The sequence below is a fragment of the Epinephelus moara genome, chromosome 12 (assembly GCF_006386435.1).
Source record: "Epinephelus moara isolate mb chromosome 12, YSFRI_EMoa_1.0, whole genome shotgun sequence".
NCBI lineage: Eukaryota > Metazoa > Chordata > Actinopteri > Perciformes > Serranidae > Epinephelus > Epinephelus moara.
In genome coordinates, this window is record NC_065517.1 from 13,078,316 (window position 1) to 13,100,132 (window position 21,817).

Genomic DNA, 21,817 nt, shown 5'->3' on the forward strand with positions numbered 1-21,817 from the left:
ACTTAGTGTGTTGGTCCAGTCCAGTTATAGTACACTTCCAGTTAAGGAAAATATTCTTCAGATACTATGATGTGACACTTTATACACCACCTTTATTGCTCATTAAAGGTCCAGACAGTACGAATCTTGGGGGATATATATTGGTAAAAATGGAACTTTTCTAATATAACTAGAAAAGCACTCGGAGAGCGCAGGCCTCCGCCAAGCAGCTCGGATTTCCCGCCATTTTATTATTTCATACATTTCGCTTCAACCGATCACCACCAAAATTTTATCATCTATTCCTTGTCCCATTATCATCCTTTCCTGAAAATGTCATCAAAATCCGTTCAGAACTTTTTGAGTTATTTTGCAGACAAACAAACAAACAGACAAACGCCAGCGGAAACATGACCTCCTTGGCGGAGGTAATAAGTATGTTTTCTTTAGTGTATAATCGCGCCCACGGAGATTGCTATGTTGCGCTGCCATGTTTCTACAGTAGCTCAGAATGGACAAACCAAACACTGGCCATGCATGTTTTCACATCAGCCACCATAGCTAGCAGTGGCTCAGCAGCGAGCAGCAACGGAAAAAACATTTGTAACATGAAACTGCTTTATTCTGTGTTTTTACTGGTTTAAATCACCAGGTCCATTTGTTTCGGAGAGGACGGGACCTCTGCAGATAATTCTGCTCCTGGTCATAACCTCCTGAAGGAATTCTAACTAGGAGAAGTTTCAGCTGGTTGCAATCTGTAATCCTCACCGCTGGACGCCATGAAATCCTGGACATTTAATTGCAGAGGGCCAAGCTCCAACATTAAACAGCCACTGGCTATAAGCGCAACCACTTTGTCTGGCTGTGCTGCTTGAAGCTGTGGCTATGTATATGATTAATGATTCAGCTGTGGCTACGCTTGCAGTTAAATGTATGATGCTGTAGATATGGCTATAAATAATCTAAAACTTAGGCTTCAAAGTTCATGCTTGACCATGGAAACAGTAGCTGACAAAACAATCCCACCACAGGGCCATTTTAACAGCTTGAGACACTCAGAAAAATGGAGACTTAAACATCTACAATTCCATGTCAACTGTGGAGGAAGTGAAAAAAGCTCCAGAACAGCTACTAAATGAATCCAATGATGACGTTTTTTAGTTATTCAAAATTTACACCTCCCCTTGATAAACTGAATAAAAATTACATTCCTTTTTCAATGCTGCAGACACAATCTTATAAGTATGTATTAAACAAAAAAAAAACTGAGGCAGATTTCAAATATTTCTCTTCAATTAACATTACTGTGCTCAGTTCTTTAAAATAAGTTGAGTTGGAGATGTATAACAAAAATGTTTACCAGTCACCAGTCATCACCACTGACATATGTGATTGAAGTGATCATTTAACTATGAAATTTAAAGTGTCTCATGTTTTTCTTTTCTAAAATTTCCTTAGTGGAAGGTTACAAGCTGCCCTGATGAGAATAATTACAGTGAATTTTCTTGTCATAACTAGACAGTGATGTGTGTTAATGTCTTATGAATGTTACTGTATGAACCCGACTCCCTCCGCTCTCCTCTACACGTTGCTGCTTTGTTTGGCTGGGCGGCTGAAACCAGATCTGAGCTGAGTGGGTCTCCTACCTTGTAAAACTTGGCTCCACTTTCATTCTGAAACAGAGTCAGAGTCTTGCTGTCCAGCCTCCAGTAATGCCTCTTCCTCTGAAAGTCAAGAAAGAGCTCATCAGGATAAAAACTTTATAGATTTTGACTTAACAACATTTATTCAACAGATAAAGCCACTAATTAAGATTTTATATTTAAAAAATATGAAAATGTACATATTTAAAACAAGATGCACAATTTCAGATCAAAATACATGAGAAAGTATTTACACCTACTGCAACATTACAATCCCAATATTAATGCATCAATAAAAATGATTTACTAATATAACCAATATATAATGAGTAGTTTTACTTTTGAAACGTTAAACTTATAATCTTTAAGAATTTCATGAAATCATACCCAATAGTTGATATTATGTACGGTTTATTTATGTTTTTTCTGCAATTTAATGTATTTACATTAACTGAATGGCTCTGTGTAATAGTTTTGATTGCTAGTGGCTGGGTCCGCCATACCCGCCCTGTTTTGTGTCTCCTCTCACCAGGTTGTCGTAGCTGGTATAATGGACCATCCATCCCTCTTTAACCACTGTGGAGCTTTTCCTCTTGGTGTGTTTGATGGACTGAACCACTCTCATCAGAGGGATGTTACTGCTGGTGCACGGGCTGCATATAAAACAAATAAACACAGAAACACAAACACAAACATTTTTGGACGTGCAACAACCAGAATGATTAAGAATATCAGTATATTTTTTGAATTAAATGGACAATTAGTAAAATGAAAAAAAAAACAAAAACTGTAAAAATACAGTAAAAGTGTGTTTTATTTAATTCAACTTTTTTATTTCTAGTAGAAAGAAGTGTCATTTGTAATGTTAAAAGGTAAATAGCAATACTGGGCTCTATAAATAAAATTGAATTATTATTAAATTATTGTCACTTTAATTTAAAGCTTTATTGAAGCCTTAAAAAGATATTTCTTCTACTTGGTTGGAAAAAAATCTGTGTTTTGATTCGTGCAAAAACTGGAGTAAGAGTGTGAAGGAGTTTATTTGATAAATACATGTATATCAGATATATGAGCGTCAGGTTAAAGGACTGAAGCTGACATGCAAAAGTTTAAATTTTTCCAATTTCAGCCAGTAATCATCATCATAACATAGAACTGACAAGCAGATGATGTGCACAGAAGTCTGGCCAGGCGGCCTGCGGATTATGGGAAATCCAAAGGTTCAGTTCTGCACCAGTGTCACCTTATGGCTCTGAGCGTCTCGTCATCCTTCTCGCTGTCTGTGCAGGGACCCTCGATAAAGAAGAGCTTGTCGTCCTGCTCGTCCATGCTCTGACCGCCGTCACTGTTGGCGTCACAGTTGTCCACCTCCATCGTCGCCTCGGAGTCCAGGCTGGGACTGGCTGGTTCTGCAGGAACACATAGTCAAGTGTGTGAGTACAAGAGGCACTTGGTAGTCACTATAAAAAAAAACTGAAAATTGCATTAAAGTGAACAGGAAAACCTCCATATTCTCCATAGAAATACTACATGCTCACCTCCATTGAAGTCGACCTCACCGAGGCAGTCTCGAGGTACTTTGGCCGCACATCTCTTATGGCAGTTAAATTTACAATCTAAAATGGAAGAGGAGCAGATAAGTAGAATTACAAAAAAATAATCAAACATGCATCTATTTTAGAAAATGACACAGGCAACTTATTTTGTCAGTCTTCATCATTTGGTGACAACTGTGTCAAACCAAAAGATGCAAAAAAACTTACTAAAATAATAGTTTAGATTAAATAATTTAGAAAACAAATGATTAACTTTGGATTATATTTCTTTGTGTCGTCACCTTTGCACTGCATGCCCTGGCGGAAGAGGCCCTTCAGCAGACGTTTGCAGAACTGGCAGATGGTGGGACGGGTGTAGGTGTGGACGGAGAAGGTGTGAGGGACTTTGACCCGACCCAGGACCATCTTCTCCATCCAGATGGGACGGCCGCTCAGCAGGGAATTGCGTTTCCCGGCGCCCAGGAGGGGGCGCTGCTCCAACATGGACCACGGGGAGGAAAAACAAGGAGGGTGAGTTTGTTTGATTTGTGTTCAAATGGTTAAATAGAAAAAAATCTCATTTAAAATAAGATACTGTGTATTTGAAGACAATACCTATATCGATATTTGAGAGTGTAAAAAAATCAGCCAATTATCAGCCAATTCTCATTTTGTCATAAACTCACAAGCAAACATTTCTGAAAGTATTTTGACACTGAGCAGGTCATTCTGTAGTAGAAAAATAAATGCGTCAGTGCTCTCTGGTCAACAAAATATCTCATGGAGACACTGTTTCAATATTACCTCAATGTTTAAAAGGTAGTGTGATCACATTCCAACATGATAAGAAGTACGTGAGCAAAACGGCAAACAATCTCAAAAGAAAAGGGAGGGTCCAAATACTGCTTTACCTTATTCAACCTAGGTGTGAATCCCAGTTTGATCCCAACAATTATGTCAATATATACACATAAAAAAATCTATAAGATGAGACTCTGAGATGTGTCAGATGTGTGACTCTATGAAAGGCAGATCATCTACATATAGTGACATAGCTAGAAAATATAATGATCATAGTAGGCTACAAATTATTACGACAATTGGCACTGATCTATTTTCTCTGTGTAAACAGAGTTTTCATGTTGTAAATAATTTGATGAATACATTAATTGATTGGCTCAACGTAGGATCCACACCTGGTTGAATCAGGTGAAGTCTATAAATGGACCTTCTTGGTCACATGTTGAATACTACCTGGTTAAGATGTAATGTCGAAACATGGTAAGTGTACTTAACAAATTGTCCTGTTGGGAGAATCTATTCAGTGTGCTGGTGCCCATTTCTTTAAAGTACCTCAAACAAATTTGTCATTTCTCTACTGCAACATAATAAATAATATTGGCCGACATACATGTGCTAATATTGACAGGAAAGCAATAACCCAGTATTGGCTCCAATTACATTACATTTATTAGTTTTGTCAGGATTTCATCGTAAATCCAAAGTTAAATTAAAAATAATGAAAACAATAACAATACTAATAAAACCAACCAATAAATATTTTTGATCTATTATCCAAAACTTTAAATAAAGACATTTTTGAGTTAACTTTGGTCCACTAGCATGTGATATAAAATTGGAGAGAAATTTACAACATCAGCAACCAAGATTAGATGTTGATGTTAGCATGTAGCTACATGTAGTAGTGTGTGGGCTATGTAATGAAAACAATCACAGGTGGCGAATGACCATGTAAAAAAAATCCATCACAAACTGACGTCAGCCTGTGGCCAAAGAAGAAAAAACAAACATTTTAAATTTATATACATGACAGAAAATAAGAAAAGCATATTAGGGTCCCTAAGACCATTTTAATATCAATTAGAATCAATTAGAATCCATTTTAATACCTGTTTTCATGATCATACCTAATCCTGACAAAGGCTGATGGAAAACCAGTAGGGACAATAACATCTAAAATAATTTATTACTTTATTGAAATTTAGATCATCTTTTTAATACCTCCCAGCTAAATATAAAAGTAGTACCCAGTTATACAATAAATTGACGTGACCTGGGCCCAGGTCAAGTGGAGACCTTTTCTGTAGAAAATTCAATGCTTTTTAAGGCTTTTCAAGATCTGTAGATTCCAAAATATGGTTGTTGTTTTGTTTTTTTCCCCAGCAAAAAACCCATGTAATTTCTCTTCCCCCCCATGACTCTAAACCTAGTGAGGGGAAATGAAGGGAACAATCAGGGTTCAGTAGGTTCAGCCGAGACATCACATTTGGAGAATTGTTCCCTCGTCGTGAAAAGTAGAGCACAGATGAAATCTTTTCTATCCACTGGAACAATGGCTGTCCTTGTGCGACGTGCAGCTTATAGACCTGCAGTCCTGGTATGAGCAGGAAGCACGTCATACAATGGGCCTGAATTAGTACAGAACAGTTAATCCACCTTCTGATATATCACGTTCATACAACATTTATGACGTCTGATTTAAGTCTGAATTAAGTCTGAATTATGTGTTAAGAGTTTTTAACACGAGAAGTATAATGCTAGGTTTTAATACAGGGCAGAAATATATAACACAGTAATAAACCTGACAGGACCACCCAGAGCACACATGTTGTTTGTATTTACATACTTGAAATGCCGGAGGGGGCAATAAAATTACTTTGACCTTATTAACTGCTGCCTGAACACGTCAACATGCTGATTTTAAAACAAACTTATGCTTGTCTTCTGCCAGTGTTTATTTAAATTCAGAACCAGGCATGTGCTCTTTGAATTGACAAGGACATCATCATTATTATTATTATTATTATCATCTAGCTCCTTCTCATCATTTGCACCATACGTTCTTTACAATCACGTGTAGGTACAGACCTGCTGGTATAACAAGCACTTTTTTTATTTAAGGCAGTGTTGTGTTTGGAAAGCTATTTAAATCTATTTTTTTAAAAACCGAACACATTTCATGCCAAAATGTCGGTGAAATCTGAGGTTTTTTTCCTTCTGCGAAAAAGACAAGCTACATGCTAGTTCTTCAAATGCAAACTTTTGATGAATTATTGCCTGACAGTTTTATGCCTCTGCGTACCAGACAGGTTGCAGTTACAGTTTACATCAATATCTAGAATAGCTCAGCCCGTGGAGACTTGTCTTGGGAACTGGAGGGTTGCCAGATCAAGTCCCTGTATCAGCTAAGTATGGAGTGTGGACAGTTAGCTGGAGAGGTGCTAGTTCACCTTCTAGGTACTGTCAATGTGCCCTTTAGGAAGGCACCGAACCCTCAACTGCTAAGGGTGCCTGTCCATGGCAGCCACCTCACAGGCTTAAAGTTAAGCATATTTAAGGGCAGGGTCACTTTGAGTGACAGCACGTCTGCGAATCGTGTCCTTGGCTTCTTAGTTAAATCACCCCTCGCTCCTCCACAGCACCAGTTTCTCATACAAATATGATCACTTCTGGCTCCAAAAAAGGTGGCGACTGCCAAAATGCTTAACTAGAGGCTTCAAAACAGGAGTCCACAAACCAATTGGTGACATCGCTGTAGCTATGTCCATTATTTTACATATTCTATGGTCATGTTTGTGCATGTGTTTGTATTTTGGGCCTCTGTGTGTGTGTAAGGTGTAAAACAATGACTACAGAGTGAAAATTTTCAATTCTCCCTTGAGGATCAGCAGGGCTGAAAATTAACACCTGCCAAGTGCCAAATGCGGGTAGATTTTCCATTTGGCGGCTAAATCTCAAAAGGTTATCCGCCACATTGGCGGGTAAATGTTTGTACCAAAATAGTCATGTAATAAATTATATATACAATAGCTATTTGACGGTGGCTAATAGCAGACTGGCGCTCTGTTTGTTATGTGTCGCACTTAAATTGCTCCCCGCTGCATCAAGGAACCTGTAGGCCTACTCGAAGGACGCGTGCATACGCAGGCATATCGCACGCCTAGATCCATGATCTGCTGTTGTAAGCAAGCTATCACCACGGGCGTCATGTAGCGACATTTACCAGGTGTAAGTAAACCACAGGCAAAACGAAAAAAACAGCGACGAGGACGAAGCTGAAGCTGTAACGTTACAGGAAAAAAGAAAGTTTTGTGAGAAATGGAGGTTCGGCGATAACAGCGTTTCAAGAGGCTGCACTACGATGCTGAGGAGGCAGTAATGAGCAGTAATGTTTATTTTTTTTTTTATCACTAAATACTAGAATCACCATGCACTTTAAATAAGATGCATCCATGTATGCTTGCATACATTCATGTTCTTGTTTGTTGTCTGTCTGCGTGCTTGTAAATATGTGCTCATATTTTATGTTTTTATACATGTTTTTTTTGTGAAGCACATTGTGTTGCTTTCTGTATGAAATGTGCTTTATAAATAAATCTTCTTCTTCTTCTTCTTCTAATGTATGTCGGCAATATGCTAAAGAAAAGAAAAAGTAACGACTCGTTTGTCATCGGTAGCAAAACAATGAAGCTGGTGGACATCCGTGACCATGAACGCAGCAAGTGTCACATAGCCTGCTATGTTACTGTAAATTACTGTTATGTTTGAAGTACAAATGTTTATATAAAGTGCAAATGGAATTCTGAGCTCAAAACTTGTTAATATTAAACTAATTTTACTTCAAATTTCACTCTGGCCTCTCCTTTAAGCTTGTATTCAACATAATACTGTATTATCTCAATGAAAAGTACTGAAACAAATGTATATGTGACAGAAAAAGGCAATTCATTATTTTGGCTGGTAAAAAATATGCTTGGCCGGTGGATTTTTTCATCTACCAGTCCCCTTGGCCGGTGAGCCAAAAAGTTAATTTTCAGCCCTGAGGATCAGTAGTGTATGTCTTCTTCTGATCTGCTTTTTTGTTTTGCTTTGTTTTTTTGTTTTTTTCAAATCTGCATGTGCACGACAAAAGACTGCAGACAGGAAACAAAAGGAGGGCTGGATGAAAGGACAGATAATTACACGGAGCAATGTACCCTAGTTTTTAAAACAATTCATCCAAAATGCAACCAAGACTAACACAAACTAACAAAACTGACTGTATTCATGTGATATGACTGAACTAACCCTTTATAAGATTTAAAGATTATTTAACTGTGATACTTAGTGCACGGTGACTGTCAGTTTTTAAGTTTAACAACAGCTAAGAGCAAATGTTCCACAAAAAAAAAACACATTAAGATGTAAGTCTTTTCTCTTTGTGCTCTGATGGTTCAAATGGTGGAGTGTTTGCGTGTGTTTGAATGCTTGTGCGTGGATAACTGTGTGATGGAGCTCATAAAAGTTTTTTTGTTCCAGTTAGTGTGAAGCTCTGACTGTGATTCACTTTGTTCACTGGTTTGAACCGGACGGAAAATCCAGTGGTTTGCCTCCAGCCATCAGAGAGAGAGAGACTGTGTGTGTGTGTGTGTGTGTGTGTGTGTGTGTGTGTGTGTGTGTGTGTGAGACAGGGGTAACTACTGGAAATGGCTCATTGGTTGCACAACGTAGATCTGCTGGCATGGAAAGTGTGTGTGTGTGTGTGTGTGTGTGTATATGTGTGTGTGTGTGTGTGTGGGTGTGTGTGTTTTCATTCACGTCATTCATTATTTGCCAATCTCTAAACTGACCTCCACTTTACTACCAACTCATCCACATGCACCTGTTTTTGTATGAACCTGTTTAGGGTTGCCTATTCAGCCTATCCCAGCACGCAGCTGGGCATCAGGCAGGCAGGGTACATTCTGACACACATATAAACAAGACAACCATTCACATTCACACAATCACACCTACGGGCAAATTTAGAGTTTCCAGTTCACCCGACCTGCACATGTTTGGACTGTGGGAGGAAACTGGAGCACCCAGAGGAAACCCAGACAACAGGAAAACATGCAGACTGCATACAGAAAGGCAGCAGTGTGAATTTACTAATTACATTCACTCAAATACTCTACTTAAGGACAGTGCTAAGGCACTTGTACTTTACTTAGTTTCTGCTACTTTATACTTGTACTCCACAACATTTCAGAGGGAAACCTTTTACTCGACTACATTTATTTGTCACTTAGTTACTTTTTCTGAGTGAAGCAATTCTACAAGCCACTTGCATATTTAAGCTGCATGTAGCCAGTGGATGGTGCGAATTTTGTATCACACAGACAAATAAAGAAAGAAGTTTGGCTTGAATTGTTAAATCTAAAAAAAACTTTACAGTAAATTACTCAGAGTAAGATACTGAAAATAGTTGGCAAAATGTAAAGCAAGTGCCACAATAAAAGCTCTTTTAAATTTTACATTTTAAAATATGACGTAAAACAGTGGAGCTCAAAGTGACTGTGTAAAACTAATAAGATGTATTAAACAAAAATAAAATTCTGTATTATAAATATAAATTTATCTGTTATGTATTTTTGATGTTTACCATAGTTTTAATAATCACATAATAACGCATTTACTGCTCTGAATGAGGGATTATACACTCCTCTGTAGTTCCAGAATATTCCTCTAACTCTCTAGCTAACCAAACACACTCTGGCTAAACTGTAAAACTGACTGAACCTTAAAAAAATATGTGGTGTCTTCATCAGACCGACAGATGTGAAAGACTGAAGGTACTAAGAGGTAGCAAACCCACCTCCTCCTGTGGTGTCGGGGTGAACTCAGTGGACGGTGGACGAGCAATGGACATTGCGGAGCCTGGCAGCGAGACGTTGGACAGCCGTCTCTTCTTGACCCCGCTACAGTTGTTGGGGATCTTGAACGCACACCGTTTGTGGTAGTTCAGTCCACATCCTGTAGAGGAGAAAATCATTTTTATGTTTACGGTATTTAATTTTATCCTCCTGTTGTTAGCCTTTTAGTTTGTGTTGATGTCTTTCGATCTTACTGATCAGTCCCACGGTGAGTCGGTCAGTGCAAATTCATGCAGGGCAGCTGACCTTTAACTTTAACTAGTGCAGAACCCGAAGTTAACACAAGTTCCAAACATTCAAGGCTAAATTTTGGGTAAATTCTAGCAGCTCTGCAAGGCTGTACTGTCTGAGAGTACCATTAAGGAACAGTTCATCCTGAAATACCTGTGGTGCGAATTATCAATCTAGATTGTTTTGGTTTTGCAGAGTGTGGGAGATAACGGCTGTAGAGATGTCTGCCTTCTCTTATATATAATGGACCTAGATGGCACTCAGCTTGTGGTGCTCAAAGCGCCAAAAACATCTGAAAAACTCAAAAGCAATGTCTCTTTCCAGAAATCATGACCCGGTTACTCAAGATAATCCACAGACCTTGTTGTGAGCAGTTTCATGTAGGAACTCTTTTCTTTCTACCAAACTACACCAGCTAACTGCATCACTGCGCAAAAGAAAACACACATCTAAAAGCCGGGATCTTTTATATGGGATTTTATATGAGATCTTTTCATAGGATTTTGGATTACTGCAGAAATAACCTTTGTGGCAAACAAAACTGTGATACTTACACCTATTGTTCAGCAAGAAAAAATCTTCACAAATGGACACTACTTTTATGATTTTTAAAGCCTAAATGCAGTCACCAGAGGTAAAACGCTAACGTTAGGCTATAAATGAACTACACAATGGTCAAACCCGTTGATTTCTAGACGAGGGAATCAGGAGTGCCAAAATGCCAATTCATTTCAAGGTTTTAGGATTCCACCTATAACATCTTTCCCAATTAATTGTAAATGGAGCAGCTCCAGACTTTATACAACATCACATCACAAATTTCAGTTTTAGCTCCCTAGCTTTTGGATTTGGGAGAGTTGTTTATGTTGAATAATATTTTTGGACTGTCTTAGACCACAGAAATGACACATATTAATTTTGAAAATGATAAAAGTATCTGAACAGCTTTATTAAGGGATGTGCAAGACAAGTTGTGAAAATAAAATTCATGCAGCAGACTTCACACAAAAAGAACAAGACCAATATCTGAACTAGGGTTGGAACGGTATGAGTTTCACAGTATGATAACAATCTCGGAAAATATCGTGGTTTCACGGTATTACAGCATTATTATCAGTAAGAATGACCCTTAAAGGAATTAAAATGGAAGGGTTATTGTTGGTTGAACAATCATTTTATTACTATAATTTAAACTTAAAACCATTCTCTTAATGTAAGTATGTGTAAAAAGTCTCCCCTTAGAAAATAACTAAAATAAAGGGGAGATTCAAAGTCCAGTTGCATTTTTTTTTTTCAATACGTAGATAAGGAAATGTCCATGATATGATAACCGTCAACTTTTCTGTCACAGTATACCTTGAAACCAGCAATTGCTGCAACCCTAATCTTAACCAAGAAGGTCCTATTTGTGGGACATAAGTGGAAACTCAAGTCAAACTGTCTTTTTCAAAATGCAGGTACAAGAATTTAAAGAGTTTAGGGTGTGGTCAGTGAAGTTGTTTACCAAATGCTTTAAATTTGTGATTTACACCAGTGACAAAGGCCTCTTTTTTCCATCAAGGATTTCTCGTCCTTCACTCCCATCAGTCGAGTGAGTGGGCTGATTCTTCTGTTAGTTTGAAGCTTTTTAACACTTTCAACCTTCAAAGGTTATATAAGCGGAAGCTGTATTTTCTGTGCTGGCATCAACATCAAGCGTCTCTTTTCTCTGCTTGGCATCACTACAGTTAAGGTTCGCTCAGAGGATTCTGATTCCGAGCGCTGAGATCAGGACATGAAAGTTGTGAAAAATAGTCGCAGGAAGTTACCAAGTCATTGAAGACATCCTGCTTTACAGTTGCTGCAGCTTTCAGGCTTGAAAACCAGTGAAAATGTGTGTGTGTGTGTGTGTGTGTGTGTGTGTGTGTGTGTGTGTGTGTGTGTGTGTGTTGGACGAGTGCCTGGGCCTTGATTCGCAGGTGATAACTCTGATAAAATTTGGACATGGCAGGAGTCAGACCCTGAGAAGAGGCTGCCCACAGCCTCAGTGACATTAAAGCTTGATTAAATGTAATAAAACAAATATGACATCATGCTGAATTAGTCCAGGAAGCTGAACTCTCCAATTCTCAAGGGGGACGGAGGTCAGAACAGTCAAGTTCCACATGTCCAAAGATCATTTTTCAGCTCATCCATCACAACACATTTCACCCAGCTGAGACAGTCACTCGGACGGGAAGACGTGCAGTTTATTCGTCTCTGTTATACTCATTAAAAATCCAATTTCTATTACATCACAGCTACAGTAACACTAGCAGAACAAAACTTCCTCTTGTAAAGTTTAATGGGCAGGAAGGTTGTCTGAACTGTTTTAAATACCCAGATATCCTGACAGTCCATTTCTGATTGGCCTGACACAATGGTTTAACTTGTTTTATATTTAAGTATATTCATGGTTCTGTATTTCTGTAGTTGCCACAGAGCTAACACATGATTGCGCCATATCTAAGTTAATCAGCTCAGTTTCTCTAGGTCCATTTTTTCTGTTTACATTATGTCAGCTTGTTAACTAGCTAATCATAGAATCATGACCACTGTTGTTGTTGTTGTTAATACAATTGATTTACACACAGGTGAAAGACCAGAGTGTTCCCATGTTAATATTAGTCTCTCCCAAGTGGTGGGATATAATGAGCTTTGTCCAGGGCGTACGTCCCTCAAGTTTCATCAACAGAACATAATGAGGACAAACATGGTTATTACCTCACCTTACCATAAGGGTTCATTCATGCTCAACGATAGACAAGCATCGGACACAGATGGAGCCTTCTACTCTGTGTTCATTTCATCCATATTTGTGTACGCTTTCTGAAAGCTTACTGATACAGATGAAATGGAGCAATACCACTGGAAATTGTGGGGGTGTGTAGCGTAGTTCAAGCAAGACACAAGAAACACATTTTAAAAATGGCTGACCAAAATTAATGGGTAATATGGTGAATATAATTCTCCACCCACGTCATGATGTTTTTAATAGCCTCAAAGACCACTACCCTCTACAATGCTGCCTCCATTTAAAAGAACATGCTCCCCTGTAGCCTTGTTTGTTGTTGTCAGAAACTTTTGATTCTGTCTTCTAGTGCCATTTAGTGGATGTATCTATGTCAACATAAAGGACACATGGAAGTATGTGGGCAGTGACGTTTAAAACGTTTAAAATGAATGGATCCATTCTCATAAGTAAAAGAAAATATAGATGAGCTTTAAGTACCAAACCTTCCCCTACGAAGCGACATGGCTCAACAGAGGAGGTGAGAGCATTTACAAGTTGCTGGGTCGCGGTTAATTCACACATATCTGAGTGTTGGTGGGTCTTGTGGATATGGAAGAAACCAAGTTGCGCTGATGCAAGTACCCACGCTGCTGCAGTTTTTCTGTGCTCACCAAGTAATCATGGTTTCGATTATTGGAAGCAGCAGACCGACAATAGTAGAAATGAAGAGCAGAAGTTTCTGCAAGTCACATCCCTACTGGTGGAAATGAAACCTTTCTTGTGCAGCAGAAAACAGCATGAAGAACTTTAAAATCAACAGTGATTGCATACAATCATGGTCAACCACCACAACCTGATTTAAGGCTTGATAAAATCATAAAGACTGTGATTACACTCCACTCATATCAACCAGATATATTTTAAAAAGGCTCCATATCTCTGATTTCATCTGAGATGCCTCTGACAGTTCAGTTAAATGTGCCTCTCTTCAGTCAGTTCATTCAGGATGCATGTGAGTGCAGGTGTCAACCACAGCAGCACAGAGTCATCATAACATGATGTGACCTCAAACAACCTAGTAGCAGTAAAACCCCAGCACCGTGCGGCACATTGGCACCACATTCTTACCTTCACACTTGAGGCCCTGTCTGACGAGCCCCCATAGCATCTCCCCACAGTCATCGCAGAAGGCTGGCGCCTTGTAGGAGTGAACGTACAGCGTGTGAGGTCGGATCTGGAAGTCCTCGGCTGTAGCCAGAGCTGAAATGAACAAATACAGAGCAGTCAAACAATAAGCGACGTATGGGACATTTCTCACCCTGCACCTGGTTTGGGTCTTCTGTCTGTAGCCTCAATTACACATCAGTAAAACTGCTGTTCTCATGAAATAATTTCAGCTTTGGTTGAATAAACCATTCAACCACTGGGGACGTTCGTTACTGAGAACATCAGGGATATCCTAATCAAGTTGTGTTGCAGCTAAACCATTTAAATGACTTGATCAGCTTAGGATGTGATTCAAATCCTGTAAACTGGCTAAAGCTCAATTTGGGTTCCTTAATATTGACAGACACTTAGTCTTAAGAGGGCTAGTATTAAATTTAGGCCTGAAAGACAGCTTTCCTTTCACTCCAGAAATATTTTGTGTTTATGTTTGCTTTGTTTTGTTTTATTGTGCAATATCCAAGAAATATTTTGTGTCAGTGTGGATCAAAATCTCTGAGGAATGTTTCCAGCACCTTGTTGAATCTATGCCACACAGAATTAAAGCAGTTCTGAAGGCAAAAGGGGTCCCACCTGGTACTGGCATGGTGTCCCTGATAAGGTGTCAGGTGAGTGTATATTGTCATAAACTTTACTATATTATACCTTTCCTGTGTATGGGATAACTTACAGCAAACAAAGCATATCACCCTGTCGGGGTTCATTTCACAATAATGAACTGCTGGCTGTACATTATCCCACTTATTACACAGCTACTTGCTAAACAAATCAATAATTTGACTCAAAATATTGATTTAAAAAGGATCTTATTGTTCAAATCATTTTGTTAGTCCCACTAAGTGTCTAAGATCAGAACTATGCCAACAGCAATGGTATGTTACATGGCAACAATCTGTTATCCACAGAAATAACAGACCATATAATGCCATAGTTGACCAATCAGATTGGAGTATTCAACCAAGCCGTGTAATGAACCATAATATATTTGATATCTCTCTGTTCCATTCTGTTATATTGTTCTAATATACTGTACATTATATTGTATATATTTCACCTTATACTTCTTATCCCATATTATATCACAGTTTACCATATTACACTACATTATGTTGACGTATCACAAACATTTTTTGCATTATTAACCACACCACTATTGCTTTACCTTGTATTTTCTCTCTCCCAATGCTCTTGTATATTTTTCATTTGTATTATAGTCTTCTTTATTTTTATATAACTTTTATTATTATTTATTTTTTCTTTTATTTTCTCAATTAATCTGTGTTTCTGTCCTTGTGCTGCTGCAATAACCAAATATCCCTGCTGGGGATCAATAAAGATTTATGTTACCTTGAAAAGTGTTGTAAAACTGCCATTTTAATTTTCATTACAATATTTGTATTTGCAACATATAAGAGGTTGTGATTAAAGGTTTAGGGAGTTGTTGTTGTTGAGGCCTGAGGAAAAACATGTGGCTCAATGACAAAAGACCTTATCTTAACTTGTTTTTGTTTTGTTTTGCAAGATGTCTCCACTGCTCTAAAAGCAGAGGCAGGTATACTAACAGAGAAATGAACTGGCTGAGCTCTGCAGGGTTTTGCAGCAGCAGCAGGAGGAGGAGGATGAGGAGGAGGAAGTGGTTGCGGGGTTGAACCTGGTGCGGTTCAGGCTCCGACTTCTGTCTTCTTCCTCCCGTGTAATTTAAACCTGCCGCTGCTCTACGCCTGGGTGTTCAGCTGTGAAGGTGTCAGTTTTAGTTTTTACAACCCAACCTGTCAACACGACTCAGGAAATGACAATCCTATACACAATATTATGGTTAGAGCGTGCAGGGAGACCCGGGGCAACGCCACAGTGGAGGAAACAAGATCTGAGGCGACTTCATGCTCGCACTCACAGGAGGATTAACAAAAGAGCTGTAAGAGGAGAGGAAGCCAAGACAAAACACACGATAAAATATAAATATATGAGGTGCTTTAATTTGTTACTGCCTGGAGAGACTCACAGCTGCAAGTGCCAACATGTACAAGTAAATGCTAATAACAATATTACTAATAACAGTGATATTAAAATGTAATTTGTGTCGTGAATTGTAATTCTAAATCTTTACATTTTAAATGAAACCAAATAAAAATTATGTATACATCGGTTTATTTATGTATTCATTTGTACCAATGCTTGCTACAAAGCACTGGGAATGCCAAAAGGTCAGTCTACCACTTTGGTTCAGACTAAAATATCTGTTCAATGGATTCCTATGAAATTTTTTACAGATGTTCATGTTCCCCAGATGATGAATCCTACAGACTTTGGTGATCTCTTTGACTCTTAGGTTGCCATTTCATTTCAATTTTATACAACTTTATAATCTATGAAGGCAATTTGGTTTTGGGCAAGTAAAAAAAGGCAGGAAACAGACACATCCACAGACAGACATTTACAAGCAACAGGGCTCTTTAAAACTCTACTGGGCTGATGGTGCAATTGCTTTTTTTTTAATAATAAAAAGGTAGAAAAAGCTTTGTGTAATTTGTGGCTTTGAGTGAAATATCTCAACAACTTTTGAGTTGATTGCACCCTGCAGAGCTTACTAGGTTCAGATATGCATGGTCCCCTCAGGATGAACTGTAATCACGTCGGTAAACCCTTATCTTTTTCATCTAGTGTCATCATCAGCCATCTGGCTAAATATTTTCTCTGTCCAGTGCTTAAATTTATGACCAAATACCTAAATACCTATGACGTTTCCATCAGCCTCAGCTGTACTTTGTGTTTAGTGCTAATTAGCACATGTTTGCATACTAACAGGCTAAACTAAGATTATGAACATGGTAAACATTATACCCGCTAAATTTTAATAAATGTATATTATACCATGCTAACATTAGCATTTAGCATGTAGTACTAGCTTTACTGTCTTACAGAGCCGCTAGGTGTCGACTCTTGTCAGCTCAATCCCAATACAACCTTGCCCCCGCCATTTAGCCCTAACTTAGATCCAGGTCCCTCACTACTCTTGTTTTGCGCGTTCACATCTATGGGTAGGGTGTCCTGATTCTTTTTGAGCTAGAGGGGTAGGGCGAAATGTAGGGGCTACATGACCCTCCAAATTGAGGTTTTTCAGCAAGATGACAAAAAAAAATTAAAAAAAAATGACACCATTATGTCAGCTCCCCAGTTTCAAAGCTGAGAGACATTCACTCGAGCTGTCTCCCCAAACGGGCCTCTAACATCAAGAGAGACCCCTCACATCCTGGACACCCTCCCCTCAGGCACAATCACACACACACACACAAACCAACCAACTGAAAAACTTTGCTGAACCCATAACTGACATTGTTACTTTTGTGCCCTACAACAGTCTGAATCCCAAAAATCTGGAGGGCAAATTCAAAGTCTCAGCCACTACCAGGCCACATGAAATTTTAAAGAGAGGGTGACCAAATCCAGAGACAAGTATTGCTGATCAAAATGTAGATTTGATTTTGGGGTTTAGACACTCCAGCAACATAACCCCCCTGATCTCTATCTAGATGAGGTTCGGATGCTGTTAGTGGGTGTTTTCCTGATGACAGCATTAATTAATATATAGTAAAAATAAGAGTTACATTCTTACCAGAGAGCACCACCTCCACCAGATCCCCTTCATGAATCTCCTCCGCTGAGGCTAGACGCTGCAGGATGTTGTCTGAACTCAGGTCGTGGCGAAAGAGCAGGATCTTGTCGTACATCCCGAAAAATCCACATTCAGGGAACTGAGTAAGAGAAGAAGAGGAGATCAGGGATTCATGTTGACTCAGGCTAAAGTGCTACTGTTAGTCTGCTGCTGAGTGAACTTAAACACTAACTTTGCAGCTACCAACAAGATGTGTGTTTCAGACAACATACAGAGAAAGAAGAGGAAAATGATAATGTACGTGTCATGTTTATATTGCAAGGTATTTATCCGATTTATATTATTTTTACGTTTTTTTTGTTTAATCAACTGACAAAAAACAAAACAAAACAAAAAAACAGATGTGAAGGTTTGTTTTTGGTTGTGCACCAAATTATACACTGGACAAATCAAAATAATTTAATGCATAATTATCTAAAAATCCAATAAGACCATAAAACACTCCTGATCATTGATTTGCAGCATTGCCCACAACAGTCTTTTACCCATACATATTAAAAGCGGGTTATAATCTGGTAGAAATGGAACTCTTTGTCTATTTGTGACTATTAAACACTGCAAAAACACTCCAGTCTACTGTGAATAGTGAAATGTTCAATCTGTCAACACTTTAAGAGACATTGTATAAATTCTCCACACTGTTCAGTATTATAAAAGAATACTGTGGCAGCAGTGGAAAGGCCATAAGATCAAAACAATCAAAAGCATTCATCCTCTGGGAAATGAGTGCCACTTTGGCTATATCTCCCTTATAAAATATATAATCAATATCAAAAGATCTCTGTGTTGAATTAAGTGGTCAAATAAAGTCAATTTTACCATCATAATCATAACTTATTATAAAGTCGCCTTAAAGGAGCAGTGCAGAGGATTTAGTGGCACATAGCAGTGAGGATAGCCGATTGCAACCAGCTGAAACTTCTCGCACATGCAAAGCTTAAACTCCTGGCTTGAGTTCCTTTAATGTTCATTGTTCAGAGGGTTTTTGAAGGAGCCAATCATTCGCAGATGTCTTATCCTCTTTCAAATAAGCAGACCAGGTGATTTAAACTGGTATAAACACTGAATAAAGCAGTTTCACGTAACAAATCAGTGTTTCTCCTTCGTTGTTTGGCCTGTCACAGACATGCAGGTAGCCTAGCACCTGCTAATGTTCGCTCACCTTTTCTCTCTGAGAACTTAAAATCTAGATATTTAGTTTTTTTGCTGGGAGCCCAATTATCCGCAGAAGTCTCCTCTTCTCCAAAACAAACGGACCAGGTGATTAAAAACAGTAAAAACACTGACTAAAGCAGTTTGGTGTAAAAAATGAGTGTTTTTCCAATGCTGTTTGGCTGGTCATGGAGGGGCTGTTAACTACTGTGGCCGACGCTAAGATACGGATGGCCTATAGTTTGTCCATTGATAGAAACATGGCGATGCAACATGATTGACCCTACAGATGAGGATCTGCTCCCTACATAAGACGATTCATTCTCAGATAACAAAACATGATGGTTCTAATTTGCAGGTGATTATACACTAAGGAAAATATACTCCTTACATGATATTTTAATTCTGCCAATATATCCTCCTAAATCCTACCCTGGAAATCCAGAGTTCTCGCAAGAGCACAATTTGAATTTGCTCAGCGAGTCACTCTGGCAATCAGTAATGATGCTCATTGTCCATGCCCTTGTAGCCGAGCTGCACCAATCACATCGGTGTATCTGATATAGGCGGGCCAGAGGCCAGCTAAACAGATGACGACAGCGCTGCAACAATGAAGTCTGGAATCAGTCAGTAAACATTGCAAGATGGCTACGGATGAACACCAGTTGTTTGAAGTAAACATTGCAAGATGGCTACGGATGAACACCAGTTGTTTGAAACGGCTTTGGCCACTACAATGCACGAGTTAGACTTGGCTTTTTCTCTAAAAGAGGAACAGAAGACGGTCCTCGAGTCTTTCCTTTGCAAGAAGGACGTTTTTACTGTTTTGCCGACCGGATACAGCAAGAGTCGAATCTACCAGTTAGCTCTGCTGGTAGCGCACTGGATACGTCACCCCGTGTATTGTTCTGATTGGTCGTAATGTTATCCAATTGCGTGCAGTGATATTTTCAAATGCATGCTTGGTGCTGCCCCTCGAGTTGGGCCATTTGCATTACTCATAGCCAGACCCTAAATCTTTCTAGATTTGGGTCTGGATTTCCAGGCTACCTAAATCCTACACACTGGACCTAAAAAAAGAACAGTTTATTTGATTTTATGTCCTTAGTTAAAAAAAGAAAGGCAGAGAGAAGTTAAAAAAGATGAAAACATGTTTGTTTTGTTTCTTAGAAAATTATATTATGAGACAAAGCTGAGAGTTGGCCTGAGGGTGGCGCTACAGACATGACTCATGATTCATTTCAAATCAAAAAGTCATCAGTAAAGCTGAAGGTTGTTTTTAAAAGCTGGAAAGACTGAATTTAGTTGAATAATCCACAGCTCTTGAACAAGGCACTGCAACAACCTGCTATCTTCTGACCCCTGTAATAAGTGCCTTTATAAAGACATCATCCGAACAGCGTGTTTTCATTTTCATCATCGGTGTTCCTAAAGTTAACCGTTACCTCACCGTTTCATGTGAGGAACACATGATGTGTGATGAAACACATTCAGAGAAATACCACACTGGGAAACTAGCAGCAGCAAAACTGTCTTTTTTTATGTGGCTGCTCAATCAGTTTCCACTGCAGGCAACCAACCACCATTTACAGCCTCTGATTTTCTGGTTAAAATGCCCGAGGCTGCTCAAGTTTTTTTCCCCCAAAACATGAGGGTTTCCCAGCAGCTGGATCCTCTTTATGAAGAACTTTTAAAAAAACATGTGATGGAAGGTTCACGCCCGGGTCACTGTCCCTGTCAGATGTAATGCTCCCTTTCTTTCTGCTGCAACTTCTCTGCCGTCCACACTGAGAATGAGTCAGTTGTCTCTACAAATAAAAATGATAATAAAACTTAAAATATAATGTGAAACATGGATAAAGAGACGGTCAAGTGTACGAACAGAGTTATTAGAGTCAGTTCCCTTAGCTACCCAGGTCACACAGGCAATATAAGGAGTTATTCCCCTTGCAATGAGCACTACAGAAATTAATATTATTTAAATATTATTTTGGTTATGTTGAGGAAATGTGCACACTGGGTTGATGAATATACATCTTTCACAGGTGAACTGACACTAGATTTAAGGTAAGAAGTGGAAAAAAATCTACCTATAGACTGAAATTAAAAACCAAACAATTTGGCCTATGAAATAAAACTGGAAAAGGATGTTTAGGAAATACAACTTCTACCCTTAATCAATCATTTTTTAATATTTGATATTGAACAACATATCTATGCAACCCACCTCAACTGATCCTTACGTCCTATAATAGGCGGAATTTACCTATGCTGTGGTCTCTGCATTGCTCTGCCGTACTCTACACTGAACCCTACACATAAGCTTGACGTGCATCTCCCCAGACATGTAACTACACGTCAGGGTGACACAGACCTCCTGTCTATTTCCACTGAAACCGTTTCCCTCAGTGGAAACAAAGCTTTTATTTACATTATTTTCACAGATAAGAAACAATAAATTGTGAAGACAATAAAGCCTCCACGAAAATAGCATTTCAAGTCTTGTGTGTGACTTATCCTTTGGGGATTTATACTTTAAGATTTATCCTGGCTTCATATGAGCAGAGAGAAATCTCTGCACAGTGCTAGGTTAATTTATACAATGTAAAATGCCATCACAAAAATGACACAATGATAACAAATATTACAGGTCTCAAGTTTAAAATAAGAAACATTTATTGAACAGTAAAAAATACTAAAACAAGATGGAAAGTTGAGGTAGAACAGGTAGAATATTATTATTATTATTATTATTATACATTCAAATAAAAAAAAGAGTTCAGTGCTCTTAAATCTTCCAGTAATGTCTTTATAAAATAAACAAATATTTAAGCTGAAGCATAAATAAAACAACAACTACTGTACACAGTAGGATTCAACAGCTTTGTTCAACTTAACCACATACTTTCAAATGAAAAAAAGTGCCAGGGAAA

The 21,817-nt window shown here is 38.6% G+C and overlaps 1 protein-coding gene across 1 annotated transcript in view; it reads right to left on the reverse strand.

The window, feature by feature from the left end:
- Nucleotides 1-21,817, reverse strand: part of LOC126398685 (serine/threonine-protein kinase D3-like) — a 57,962-nt gene that overhangs the window by 13,520 nt on the left and 22,625 nt on the right. Inside the window, exons 3-10 of the mRNA XM_050058230.1 lie at nucleotides 17,673-17,811; nucleotides 13,964-14,095; nucleotides 9,795-9,952; nucleotides 3,460-3,649; nucleotides 3,161-3,238; nucleotides 2,866-3,031; nucleotides 2,152-2,275; nucleotides 1,626-1,703 (exon numbers count right to left, since the gene is read on the reverse strand). Of these exons, the coding sequence (XP_049914187.1) occupies nucleotides 1,626-1,703; nucleotides 2,152-2,275; nucleotides 2,866-3,031; nucleotides 3,161-3,238; nucleotides 3,460-3,649; nucleotides 9,795-9,952; nucleotides 13,964-14,095; nucleotides 17,673-17,811 (1,065 nt within the window). The remainder of the gene's footprint in view (nucleotides 1-1,625; nucleotides 1,704-2,151; nucleotides 2,276-2,865; nucleotides 3,032-3,160; nucleotides 3,239-3,459; nucleotides 3,650-9,794; nucleotides 9,953-13,963; nucleotides 14,096-17,672; nucleotides 17,812-21,817) is intronic.